This window comes from Pleurodeles waltl, chromosome 3_1 (assembly GCF_031143425.1).
Source record: "Pleurodeles waltl isolate 20211129_DDA chromosome 3_1, aPleWal1.hap1.20221129, whole genome shotgun sequence".
Classification (NCBI taxonomy): domain Eukaryota; kingdom Metazoa; phylum Chordata; class Amphibia; order Caudata; family Salamandridae; genus Pleurodeles; species Pleurodeles waltl.
In genome coordinates, this window is record NC_090440.1 from 512282833 (window position 1) to 512297620 (window position 14788).

At 39.9% G+C, this 14788-nt stretch overlaps 1 protein-coding gene across 2 annotated transcripts in view; it reads right to left on the bottom strand.

Annotated features, from left to right (window-relative positions):
- Positions 1-14788, bottom strand: part of LOC138284229 (protein FAM169B-like) — a 322775-nt gene that overhangs the window by 111912 nt on the left and 196075 nt on the right. For both annotated transcript variants that reach the window (XM_069222766.1, XM_069222767.1), the window contains exons 4-5: positions 4607-4706; positions 2067-2152 (exon numbers count right to left, since the gene is read on the bottom strand). In XM_069222766.1, the coding sequence (XP_069078867.1) occupies positions 2067-2152; positions 4607-4706 (186 nt within the window). The remainder of the gene's footprint in view (positions 1-2066; positions 2153-4606; positions 4707-14788) is intronic.

Sequence of the window (14788 nt, forward strand, 5' to 3'; positions counted from 1 at the left end):
ATCGGTAATAGCAAATTTTAAGAAATCGCTGTTTCTGATTCGCAAAATGCTATGTATCATATTTGCGATTCGGTAATAGCGATTTCTTAACAATCGGAAATGCTATTACCGAAATTGCGATACAGCCCCCATTCACACCTATGGGCCTGTAGGCCCATATTTGCGATTTTTTTGCATTTCCAAAATTGTGAATTCCTAACTGGAATTCGCAATTTTGGAAATGCAAAACCCCAGGGTGTTGGGGGCCTAAGGCCCGCCTCTGCTGCACCCCAAAACATTTTTTGGACTTGTAAGGCGCACACATGCCAAAGGGGCATGTGTGCGTTACATGTCAATTTTAAAAATGCATTTTTAAAGCATTTTTTTACATTTGCACATGGTTATCACCAAGTTTTACTTGGTGGTAATTGCGATTGCTTAATGCCAAATTCGCATTAAGGAATTGCTATCTTAGCGATTCCTTAAATTTGTGTTGCGAACGCAAAAAGGCTTGATACATCTGGCCCCTATGTTACCATATTAATCAACCTTGGATGCGCAAACGTTTGAACCAGCCATTCTGGGATTCAAATGTGTTACCGACCAGTTACACACAGACTTTTGCATTCTTTTTGTTAACCCTAGGGCTATCTCATAAGCTAGAAGGAACTTTCACTCCATCTACTATTGAATGAGTCCAACAGCTGAGATAAAGGTTTACAAATATATTCTGGATTGCTTTAACTTTTGACTAAGTCACTGCAAAACATTTCTGATTGCTACTTTTATTCACGAAAGAACACAAACCTTAACCATTCTAATTTCAATCAGTGCCCACTGTTATCTGCACTTAATAAAAATGGCCTAATGAACATGCAATATGAACATACAGATATGCTATATATGTTATCTTGGGTTTCTCAAGTGACATTTACAAACCATTCAACATTTGGCTTCATAGTTCATGATGTTACTAGAACTCCTTTACTGCAATATTGGACCATAATACATCATTACCTGTTATGCATCCTTTACATCAGTGGTTCCCAACCTGTGGTCTGGGGACCCCTGGGGATCATCAAAGCCTTTTCCGGGGGTCCGTGACTGCTTAGAAAATTAACTGATATTAAGAGATTAATAAAGTGCACATAAATAAAGTGGCTAAATGTGCAACTGAGCATTTAAAACAAACTGTAAATGTCAAGGAATTTGAAATTATAGGCTTAAAATTAAATTAGTATCCTCAGATTGATTTGTGGGAGCAGTGCAGGTGCACCACACAGAAAATAATGTAGCCGATGTGTGTATTCAATTAAATTTAGAAAAGCTCAACTGTCCTATTAAAATCTTTATTTTGCTTATTTTATTTGCTTGCAAATTAAATAAAATGTGTTATTGGATGCGTTTGTTGGAATGCTTGTTTCAGTATTTTTGCGTATTGTTATGTGGTTAAAATCATCAACAATGTATAGGCCTCGGTCCCCGGCTTTCAGTATTGATTCAGTGGGGCTCACCGGGGTTCCCATAACGATAAAGTGGGGGTCCACAGATGTCAAAAGGTTGGGAACCACTGTTCTACATAAATACAAACACACATAATTATACAACTACATATATCTGCACTTAAATGTATTAATACTTCACATTTAAACATTTCACAATATCGGTTGTCTTTTTTATTGAGTATAGTCAGCCCAGTGCCTACTAGTGTTGTGAACATATATACATACATCTGTGCATCCATCTGCACTAGTTATGAAAAGAAAATAAACTCCAGTCGTCTATGGTGCAGAAAAAAGTAAGAAAATGTCTTGCCTGCTCAGCTGGGTAGATGGTCTATAGTGGAAGGTTAAATCAAAGTAAAACAGAACAGTATCAGAAGCATCATTCTGACACTCAAACATTGCTCCTTTCTGCTTTTACTTCTTCTCGAGAGGCTCCATCATATCAATGGAGGTCGGAATAAAGTTTGGGCCTGCCTACCCCAGTAGAATGAAAGGAAGATGTCGGGAGCCCCACCAAATGACTTGGGAGAGAATTTTTTAAACTAATTTCATATGGGGAGCAGAAGTATTTCAGGGTCTTACCGGTATGAGTCCGTCTTTCAAGGAGTTAGACGTCTTGAGAATATCTTCAATGGGCCACCAGGATTTGTTTAAATAAACAGCTAAACCTAAACAGTTGAAGAGTGAAGCAGGTAAAAACATATTTAGGCATAAAACACAACGTAAAATTCTGAATTTCAATGAGAAGGCAATGCAATTGTGTAGCTTGAAAAACCAATAACCCTGACAAGTGCTCCCTCCAATCATTGCTGGCTAGTGATCTGGGACAAGAATCAACCAAGAGCAGCCCTTGCTAGTATTTCAGCAAATGTGGAGACACACCATGGGCCAGAGTTAAGTCTAATAGGGGAAAACGTTAAGGGGACAAACAAATGACCACAGGTGGTTTCATATAAATGTAGGTAGGTGCAAGGAGAAAAGGGTCAGAGAAGGGTCCCAAGGGAAGAAGCCTAGGGCACTGCTTGAGGTGAATAAACTGAGACAAATGAATGAGGACAGAATATGCTAAAACGGAGCATGTTTCGGGTACATAAATGGTGAAGAGATCACATTTATAAGAGGGCCTGCCTTTAAACAGTCTGCGACAGCATGATATTGAAGAGGATTTCGGGTACATGAATGCCGGGTACTGCTACAGCAAAGCAATGATAGGCAGCCAGTTAAGAATCTTGATCAAAGGGGCTCAGAGGAGCACCATAGGTGGCCCATTATCCGGGAAGAGGAGCATCAATAGAAGTTGTTGTCTAGGTTGCCAAAAATCCTTGCAATTGCCCTGAATAAATGACCATGGAAGGTTGCATATGGATGAGGAATCAAAATGCAAAACATATCAGAGAAAGGTATGTGCAGAAGAGGGTTTTATGGGTAATAAATGGTCACAGAGACCAAGATAACTTTGGATGCCAGTAGGCCTAGCGTGAAAGGATTTTGAATGCATGTGTTATTGTGCAGGTTTATGTCGAGGTGTTAGACTCATTACAGTTTCCTCTAGGTGAATGTGCTGTGCTAGGGTGTACATTAAAAAGGATAGAGGAATATTAATCTGTCTAGATGACAACAGTTTTGGCAGCGCAGGTAGGTGTAGAAATGTTTCAGTTCCAGTCATGTAGATGTGCGTGATGAACAGGCAGTGATCTGCTGAGGTGGCAGTTATTATACCCATAATGTGCATGTGAGGATATACATGGGTGTCACTGTGGATCAGTGTAGGCGTGTGAGGACATGAAAACTTTCTGGTGTCTAGGATGCATGATGGTAAATAGTAAGGAGGGTCAACTTTTGTGGTGCAACGTCAAGCACAGAGTGTGTAAAGATGTGTGTAAGAGCATTTCGATGGATGGATCGATCGATTTTATATATGCAGATGTGCAAAGAAAAATATGTTTTTATGATCACTGATGAGGATCAGGACTGGTCATGACCTAAAAGAAGTTAAGTCTCGCTGGAGAAACGAGGAGGAAAAATTGGACTGAGACAAGGTTGCTGCGGGGTGGAACAGCCACCACGCTGGTTATGACGGAACGGCTGAGCAAGAGCCTGAGGAGGTTGAACAAGAGGTAACTATCGGGTGGGACTAATTGTGTGATGTAAGGTATTGGAGATGGACGAATGTAAGTTGGTGAACATTGTTTTATGATCACGGACTTAGATTCTACAGTAGATAAAGTAAAAGATTGTTGGTTGTGAAACTTATTAAGGAAAGTTTAAAAAAAAGATGTGAAGTCTCAATTGATCATGATGCACCACAACCCTGAATAAGCTTTTTGGCTTTTTTTATGCAGTGAGTTAAATGAAATTGAGCAGTGAGCTAAAAAACATTGAAGAGAACGTGTGACTATTAGCATAGTTGATCCCCAGTGCAAAGCCAAGGTAACATGCAGTTTGAGAGGCAGGCAACAAAGTTTTTCTCAAGTCAGTTTTACGGTCATTTGGTAATAAAGAATTTGACCTTTGCACTGTAGAAATAAACGCACGCTTTAGTACAAATGCTACAAATAATATGTACAGAATATATTTAAATATATATTTCTATGTGTGTGCATGTGTGTATATATATATATATATATATATATATATATATATATATATGTTTTACAGTCACACACCAAATGCAGTGCTTATGACTTCACTAAATTTAAAACAATAAATAAGACCTAAAAGCTCATCTTCGAATAACACATTTTCTAGTCAATAAATACTTTTATATTCACAGTTCTTGCATTGAATGTCACACTAATGCTCATGTGATATGTAATCTTATCTGTAATATAATTTGGAATCGCTGCATTCGTAAAGGCATTGGTCAATCAAAGGTACAGGCCACAAGTTTTACATTTGGCACATTACTAGTTATGGTTTGAGTAACAAGCCCGAACTGGTGAATTTGAGATTTTTTCGGTTTTATTTTGTAACTATAACTGTACTTTAACTGTGTTTAAAGAGAGGATTGAGAGTATTAGGTTATAAAGTCATGACTTGGTAGGCTTAGTAGTAGATTTAATGCTTTTAGGCAAAGCTCCCCAGAGAGACAACCCATTTAAACCAATTCTAAAAAAACTAACCTGTTTCCTTGCATTGGGGGTTCATTAACACCAGAATGCTATGTTCAGAGTCATCTCGATATAAAGGAATACGAGAAACGCTGGAGATTCCAATTTTAACCTAGAGAATGATAGAACAGAACATGCTAAGCAGTGAAAAATGTTAAATAGGGATAATATGTGACATTTCTGTGTACAATATATTATAAACCAAGAGTCGGGGAGCAACAGTTCCCTTTTATTTTGATATACACCTACGGGGCTGGGGGTGAGGCAGACACGCACATCATGAGTATTGTACGACATTTTCCTTCTCTGAGATGTTCAATGTGAGGTGCTACAAACAGGGTTATGATAGATTAAACTATTTTAGGATAGATTTCTTTTGTTTTGTTTCCATGTCTTTACTTATAGTGTGATTGTATACAAACACCTTCAGAAATAATCTTGTGATTCCTGCACACATTTTTACAACAAGGTGTCTTTGTGGTAACTGGACCATTCATCTATTTAGTTGTACTTTGATATTATCTTATATTGAATGGATTATATTTTTGTAGTGAAAGTAAATGTAAATGTTTTGTTAGTATTCCCCTGATGCTTTTTTCTTACGTAATAAAGTATTTTAATAAATCACATTCTCAATTAAACTTATTCCCAAAAAGTCCACAACAAATATTCTTTTTAGACTAAAGAGCTTTATTAAAGTATTTAACTAATTTTATACATTTAATTTATTAATGTAATACCTGTGTTAAGTTTGCAAACAAGACAATGGTGGACAACAAAATGGTAGCCTACGAGGAAATATCCTTAAAGAAATGGTAAGACAAGCAAATGTCTGCAGGAAATAATACGTCCCCCATGTTAAACTCTTCCCTGGTACCAGAAAGGCTGTTGCGTCTTGAAGAAATTAGCAATATTTTCTACCCCAACTGCATCCAAGAGTCTGCTTGAATATAATCTAAAGTAGCTTCGGGGTTGGCTGGGGATCACCGGAGTAAAAGATCCTCACTCTTTCGTTTAAAGGAAAACAAATCCTTATATAAAAGATTCTTTGCCATATTCCATGTGGGTCTTTGAAACAGTAGACTCTAAGGCACAGCCTTGTTCTAGGTCTCATGGCACACCTACACTGTCACCAAAACATTTAAATGCACAACTCACCTGCAGGCTTAAAGCCATCCATAAAGTGGGCACTTAGACCTGTTGGGATGATGGAAGGTGCTCTACGCCAACAGGTGTACTGATTTATTCTAGAACATCCCTAGGATCCAGACACACACCTCTTAACGAGTTAACTGGCTGAGCCAAAGCAGCACAAAGAATATATGTCAAACAATGTACTACTAACTGCCATCCATTGACAGATTCCTACTCCCTGCTTGAATGCACAATGGCTCATCTCATGTCTCACTTCATCCACAATCCACTCTTCCTCCCTAGGTGGTTCCTAGCACCATACCTGATTTACTAACTCTTCTGACGGCTCCAAACAGTATACAACCAAACAATGCCCATTTTGTGGGCTACAGGACCACAACGTTTTGAATAACTCATTAATTTATTCCTTATAGTCAATGAGGACTAATGGTAGCATACCCTTAATCTATTCATTGAACATCTCCACCAACCCGTTCTCTGCTTTGTGGCAAAAAGAGGTACACTTATACTCATTTCACAACCAAACAATTTTTTTTTCATTAAATCTGAACAAACCTACTGTGCTATCTAGAGCTGACTTGTCAGTCTTTCTCCCTGGAATGCATACCATGCTCTGATTCTATGTATTGTGCCTATGGCATTGCAGGGTAATGTTGTTATGAACTAGGGGAAAGGGTCTATGCTGTCATGTTATCTAGTATTACCAAAATGGCAGGGACGTTAGGTGGTGCTAAATTTTTCACAACTTTTGATTAAATTAAGTGATGAGGGAAAACATTTTAAACCTCATACCCCAATTTGGGATGTATTGCTTCAACCACATGCCTTATGGCTTATGCTCTGCGGCATCTAGTTTTCAAAAAATTATGAATAATTTGTTTGAAACCTTCCCTGGTGTCAAGTCTTTCAGGGCAACATCGCAGTCTTTGGTGTCACATTGTTGGAACACGTTGGAAGAATGGAGAAGGTACTTGATGTACCTGGGAAGCATAGTATGACCTTGAATGCAAAGAACTGTGTGCTTTAACATTCAGAGTTCAACCCTGTGTTGGGCTGACGTGAGCATGTTCATCGATGGGGATCCACTGAGAGCTCATCGCTATGGAGGGAGGAATACAGTGGGTACACAAACAACCTATAGCTATGGTATGGGAAACTTTGCTGGAACAGTTCAAACCCCATGGGGAGGACACTGGTTTAAGCCGGATGAGCTTTCCTAGGCTCTATACTATTGGGCTCCAGCCCGTGACGTTCCCATAATGACTGATGTTGACATCCGGTATGGACTCCTTTGGTCTTTAATATGCTGGGATGACACACACTCTTCTGATGATAATTTGCTTGTATGACGGCAGTAGGACTAACTTGGTGGAAAGTTTTGGTGGGGAGGGGTGGAGTTATTGGGTCATTCATCTTTATTTTAGATACATTGTAGGCCATTTATTTTGTCACAAATGTACATACTGTTGTTGCTTCACTACTACAGTTATACCACCTATGTATCATCCTATGCATGTACCCTTGATCTAGTGAAATAACTGTATCTTAATGTACAATGTATCCTGTGGCAAAAGCGCTGTGTTTATTTTTTGAGAAATGCAAAAAAATACTTTAAAACAAATAATGTTCAGAGCTCAATTATCGAGGGCAGTGGTACTTAACCTGTGGTCTGAGGACCCCTGGGAGTCTGCGAGGCCTACACAGGGGTGTCTGTGACTATTTTACAAAATTAAATAATAATAAAGGTAATTATTACACTAATGAAGTGTATACATATAAAGTAGCAACATTCAAAAATTTAAAACTTTTTTCTATCTTGTATTATGAACTAAACAAAATATTTCAATATTTGAGCATATGTTTGGTATATACTTGTTTTTATATTTTGGGGTATATTTTGAGGTTCAAATTGCTTAGGCTGGCAGTACCCGGTTTCATATAACAGCTCTTGGGGTCCCACGATTCCATTAATGATTCAGTGGGGGTCTATAGAATTCAAAACGCACTTAGTCTCAAATAACGAAATTCATACTAGGGCACATAGGGGGTCATTATGGTCCTTATGGTCTTCCAGACCATCAGGGTAAATGTGGTGGTCCCACATCAAATCCCTCAGAGAAAAGAAGGTGTTCAAACATTCTTATGGATGGTAGAATTTTATTTGTGATTCATTCCCAATTTAGTGAGTAAGGCTTGTAATATATGCATAGTCTTCTTAAAACAAATACAAAATTAGTTCAGTTTGTCTACAGTAATGGGTTTTAGGAATATTTTTTGGGATATTAAAGCTCAACTTTCTCTGTGTAACTACTACAAACCTTTGTACTGTTCTCCTGTGCCATTCCGTCCCAGGTGCCAGAAATGTAGGTTTAGGAGCAGTTCTAAAACAAGAACAAGAGAACAGTGCCTGCCTAGTGCAAAGGGAAGACAGTGGTGAACGGTGATCAGATGATAATGTTAGAATTTGCTGGTCACAGAAGGTAGGATGAACATCTCAGGATGAATGGTTCTCTAAATGGGATAATGATCCTGTTTTAGGAGAGTTTGTGATTCACTTCATATTGAGGTTAGTTGGTTTAAGGCTGATTACAGTGTAAAACGTTTTGAGAAGATGAAGGAGAAACTGTTTGTCCAAAGTAGCTTTTTGTTGAGAGGTTCTAGATTTGTTACTCCAGATGGTATTTGACAGGTATGGCAAATGAGGGACATCAGGGTATGAGTAAAATGAAAGAAAGATTAAGGAGTTGTTACTGGTGGACAGGAATTGCTCTGATAGTGGATACTGACCATGATTTGTAGAGAATTCCTATTAGTTCATGGCAAAAAATTGCTTTCAGCATCGTAGGTCCACTCAAGTTTAGTTATATGCCCTTGTATGTAATGGTTTGTATTCGAGATGGCCAGAGATTTAGGACATCAGGGACATTTCTATATAAAAGTTATCATGTTCTTGAGTCAAGTGCCCTCCAGATAGAGTAACCCAAAAGAGCTTTTGACAAGACAATGGGGGTTAGCTGACTTCCAAGCTGATGGAAAATTTTCAAATGAAGCATGGCAAAAGTCACAAAAAACTGCCTTGTAACTATCCACAAATAAATATCATGGTGGAGACATTCAACAGAAACCTGAAGGATTGTGTGAAAATATCAAGAAGTGTCGGGAAGGAGTGGAAAAGAGTTGAGGAGAAAAGGTCTATCCCTCATTTCACCAGAGGCATCATGCAAATTGAACTTTTCCAGAAAAGACTACAGTGCACAAAGTTATGCCCTTCTTGATCTGCAGAGAATACAGACGCCAAATCAGACAAGGTGGATGTTGACAGGTGGTTGAGCAGGAAAATGTATGTACAGCCTAAGAGAAAAACTTATTATAGAAAACAAAGCTCTACTGTTGATGCAGTGGTAGGCGATGGTGATTGGGTGGTAGTGAAAAAAAAATCAAACTGCCAGCCTCTAAGTTAGGTGCTCCTCTTAGGTGTAAATGTGTTCAAAGGAGCTTTAAAATTGGAGGAAAGTTGCATCTGGAATTTGAATCACATTACTTTGACAAAAAAGTAATGTGATTATAATTAGTTTCCCTACTTTCTTTCTCTCTGAAACGCATACTACATTCTAATTCTATGGACGGTAAGTATGGGGTTATGGAATACTGTTGTATAGACAGGGGTATAGGTTCTGTACTGTCATGGATACTGAAACCAGTTGGATGGAGGCTGGAGCTTTTATGTTAGAAAAAACCAAGCTGCAACAGAACTACTGGTAACTCCTCTTCCCTCTCTACTAAAATTGCACTCCACTATCACTTACGGAAAATGTCTGTAAAAATGCAACCACTCTGTATTTACTGATTCTAAACACTGGGCACTTGCTAAAATAATAAAATAAAGGCACAATTTGCTTTGACTCTAAGCTTCCTAGTTTCAATAGGGTCATAATAATGGCAATAAGCCTATCCTGGGGTCATTTCGAAAGTGCTACATCCACAACCAGGCAGTGTCATTTTGATTTGTCCAACTCACACAAAATATTTATACCTTCACACCCTTTTCACCAGCACATCCATTACAGGCCACCTAAATCTATCCCCAATCCATCTTTCCGTCCTTGTAATGCTCTTATGGCCCTCACAACAGGAAGCCACAATTTTACCTCTAAAAACTAAAGGTGGTATGAGCTCATCTCAGGCAACCACTAAGCTCTATTTATTGTTTTTCGCCAAAGAATTTCCTGCCTCCTGAGAAGCCTCTAGTGCCCTTGACACTTCAGAGTGATACTCACTTCACTTCAGCAGAAATGCTGATATTGACATAGCTTAACTTAACAAAAACAACTAACGCCTCTCAGGGGGTATACTGTTCAACAAAACACCTCGTTTTTGAGTGATTAAAAATTTTACATTTACAAAAGCGTTGCATGATTTTTCTTAAAACTTTATTTTGCGGTTTCTTAAAGATGTACAGAATTCGGCTTCTCCAAATAAATCATGTGACAAACAAGTTACCTAAAAGGATATAGAAGACATAACACACATACATTCACATATTACATATTCACATTAAAAAGACAGTTGAATCAATTATGCACCTCCTAACCGAGCAAAAGATGGTGATCCAGAAGTCGATGTTTTTGTTACCCAATAAGTCACCATTAGGAATATCCTCTTAGCACTAAACAAATGTTGTCTCAGTGCTGAAAAGGACAAATAAACAACAACCCAGTTTGGCGATCCGGGATATCTCAGCAATCTAAGCGAATGACAAAGGTCAATAACTGGTGTCTAGAATCTAATTTCACTGGCATCGGGCGCAGAGATGCCCCAGTGAAGAATGAAGGCCTGACTGCAAAATTCAAGGCAAAAAATACAAGCGATTTTGCTTGTAGTTTCATTACTTGTATAGGCATCCAACTGTTAAATGTTTTGGCAGATGTCTGAATCCAACACGTGAAGGTAAATTATGATATCAAACAATCACTATGATGTGCATGATAAGGAGCTCCAGCAGTACAGCAACCTAGGACAACATATATCCAAGGGGCAATTTGAGTAAACCCTTTGATAGAGCAGAATTGGCTAAACTGAAGTCAACAGAATGCCTTTCCATTTGGTCTCAACTAAGTTGCCTCTCACTCTCTAAATAAACAGCACAGCCGCCCAAGTTAAATAAATTCTGTCTCTTGTGCTTCTTTTTTGAAAAAATATTTTCACTTTAGTGCTTCTAAATGGCCGCTAGTTAATTTGGGAAAATTATCTTCTTCCAACTCAAGTTTCAGATTCTTGTTTTACACTTTTTCAAGATGCCAATATGTTGATGCTGTGAGGCAAGGTAGTCTCAGAAACTCCACTGCAAATGATTCCACCAAAGGCACTCACTTGGTCGTATCAAATGATTATATTTAGTCAGAAAATATAATTAACATTACAGTAGTAATAGGTGCTCCACACTTTGTTCGAGACCAGAGTAGCTCAGTGGACAGGGGCAGGCCTTATCAAATGGAATGACCTCTTCAATGATAAGATTCTATACACCTCCAAGAGCTTTGTGGGTGCCTAAGGTACTCCACGGGAACTTTCTTTATCTATGCTACCGACACGCGCCACCAGCATCAGGTCTGGCACAGGACACATAATGAGCCAGAGATCTCACAGTTTTTACAATCACTACTCATATTTGCTCATTGAGCAGTTACATGTCAATGTGGGTCATTTGCATGCAGAAAGGGATAAAACGCTCACATCTCTATGGACATACTGGGATACTACACTATTTGTCACGCTTACAAATAAGCAGTGGACGCAGTGTATGGGTATGCCCAAAATAGTCTCCACCAATGCTAGGCTCAAATATGTCCAGTTCAAATATCTCCACCACACTTATCTAACCCCCGTGCAAATAGCACGCTTGTATCCGGGTGCTGGGGTACTTGCCTGTGTTGCTCCACTGCAAAGGTAGACTTCATACACATGGTGTGGTCCTGTCCCTTCATTATCTCCTACTGGGATGTGGTACTTAACTACACTTCGGAAGCCTTGGGCTCCCTTCTCCCAAAGGACGCGCCCAACTGTCTGCTGGGCCTTACCACACTCACCGCCAAAGAAAAAACACCCAATAAATTAATTGATCTGGCCCTGATTCTCGCCAAACGTAGAATAGCCTTGAGCTGGAAGTCAGCTCTTACCATCTCCCCCCTAACATCCCAATAATGTGGTGGCTCTCTGATCTGCTTTCTGGGATACTGGCTGAGGGGGCTCCAATGCGCAAAGCTGGGTATAGGGTGTGCTGCTCCATTCACACCCCAAGACTGGGAACAGTACTTATTCCCTGTAGAGACCAAGTCAGATGAGAGGCCACCTAGATCCCTTGGTCACTGCTTTTGCTGCTAGTGGTTGCCCTTGCCTGTGGATCCTCTCCCCTGGCCCCTTCCCAGCCATACTACTGTCGTGCGAGGGTTAGCTCCAGCTATCGTTTGCACTCCTAGGAGTGGTAACCTTTCTTAAACACTGGCCACTGCAGAGGCGATTTGCACTGCCTCCTTCTTCTCCTTCCCGGGTTCTATTCACCTGCTTCTCCTCCCGCCCCTTCCTCAGACACTGTGACCCTGCACCCAGCCCACCTGCATGCCACTGGGCGCATTCCCTCTCCCCAATACACTTCTACATACACTTACAACTGCACACCTCTGTTTGATTCTATAGCTATATTGAATAGTTGGCTAGATGCTGCAAGACCACGGGACATGAATACTGGCCACCACACAGGTTGCAAGAGGTATGGGATTCTGTACCCCCATAGGCAAAGATATGCAAAAGTGGTTGCTTCTCCAATCTACAATATACATACGGATACCTGTTACTTCATCGCTTTAATATTGATGTGATATCTGCACATGACTATGTTGTAACTAATGCAAATAAAAAACTATAAAACAAAAAAAAGGTATAGAAGTAATGTAACCAGTAAAAATTAATTCCAGTCAGCAGGAAAATAGTATGCTCATGTGTGCATAAATTGCTAAAGAAAAATATGTGCTAGCCAAATCAACAGAGCATAGACAAATTGTCAAGACTGAGCAAAAGAGTGCTCTGCCCAACAAGACCAAAATGTAGTAAAGTGTGCATTCATAAAGTGTGCTACTTGCCAATAACTTTGAGTCTTCTTAATGAGTTTTGAACAATATAAACAATTCATACATGTAGAACTAACAAAATTTGCGACACATTTAACCCATAACATTCTATCAGCAAAAGGAAAACACAAATAATATTACATGAAAATTGAAACATTGTTCATTGCTTTTTGTCCTAACACTATCTTTTTTAAATACAAATACACTATACTATTATTTTCTGTGGCCATTTATTATATTCATGTAACTTTCCACCAGAACGAAAATAACTTTGAAATATACTACATTTACAAATTTCTTTCCACAAGATTTTCTTCCACATACTTTAGACTGCTAAGGAAGCACAGTATAAAATGTAACAATATGAGAACATTGGCACTTCTGCCAAAACATGCAGCAGACTTTGTCCTTGTTTCAGTTACCCATGGAAAGATACAACAGACCATCAAGCCAGACATTTTCAACAAATTCACCATATTCTCCTATTCTACAGAGAAAGAAACATGCACATGTATTTGATGTGCACATTTAAGGTGTACTGTGTTAGTAACTACAAAATGGTGTTGTAGGGAAGTGCCATCTTTCTGGCATAGTTACCCACACTTTTTGGCTGATGTCAGTGTGTTTGGACTGTAGTTCACTGGGATCCTGGCAACCAGGACCCCAGTGACTGTGCTTTTTCCCCTAAATTCAGTTGTTTGCTACTTTTAACACCCACAACTGGCATACTGGTGCACCCCCGTAAGTCCCTAGTATATGGGACCTAGGTACCCTGGGCACTGATGCACCAGAGGTCCAGTATGGGCTGCAGCATGTATAATGTCACCCATAGAAGCCCATGCCAACTGTGACTGCAGGCTTGCCATTGCAGCCTGAGAGAAAGGGTACATGCATCCTGTCACTGCTAAACCTAAAGACTGAACTTAGACATTATAAGTCACCCCTCTGGTAGGCTCTTCAGCCCAATGGCAGGATGCATGTCTTTAAGGGTGAGGGTACCCCTGCATGAGCAGGGTACCCCTACAGACCCCAGGTGTAGGAAGCTGGCCTGGTGTGTGGTGGGTACCCAAGGTACTTACACCTCATACGAGGTCCAGGAATCCCCTATTAGTGTAGTGTAGGCAGTGTCTAGAAGCCAGGCTCTCTAGAGGTAGCTGTGGATGAGCAGCCAAGGCTTATCTAGGAGACATGCAGAGCTCATACAATACCACTGTAGTGACACTGTACTCACATACATGAAAGAAAACACTCAGTGTTACAAAAATGAAGGTAATTCATTTTAGTGACACAATTACCAAAAAGTACTAGAAAGGCAACCCTCCAATAGGAGGTAATACACTAGATATGTACACTAGTAATCAACAATAGGCATAGAAAATGACAGAAAACAGTGCAAATGCAAATAGGCAATATTGACCCTAGGGGGAGCCCAAACAATCCACTAAATATTTTGAATGCAAACACAGGACCCCCACCGCGGTAAGTGGAATGTGTAGATGGAACAGGGGGTACTAGGAAACCCCAAAGGTAAGTACCACAAAGTCCCCAGTGACCAGGAAGAAAGGAGTAAGTTACTGGATTTTCCCCAAATCACCCAAAAAGAAGGAAAAGAAGAAAATGCAATTCCCAGACAAGACTGCAAGAAACCAGCGGTGGATTCCTGAAGAGGAAGACCTGTGGAAGAAGGGGACCAAGTCCAGAAGTCACAGAAGAGTCCAGGGGAAGCAGGAGCTACTACCCTCCCGGCTGTGGTTGCAGGAGTTGGTCGACGGTAGGATGAAGACTGTCACAGCCCTGGAGCAGGTGGAGAGTTCCTGGAGGATGCAGTTTACGTCCTACCCCGGATGGAGGACTGCAGTCGGTCAGTGGCAAGGAAGATCCACCAACAAGCCTTGGCAAAGGCAGAAGTTGAGGT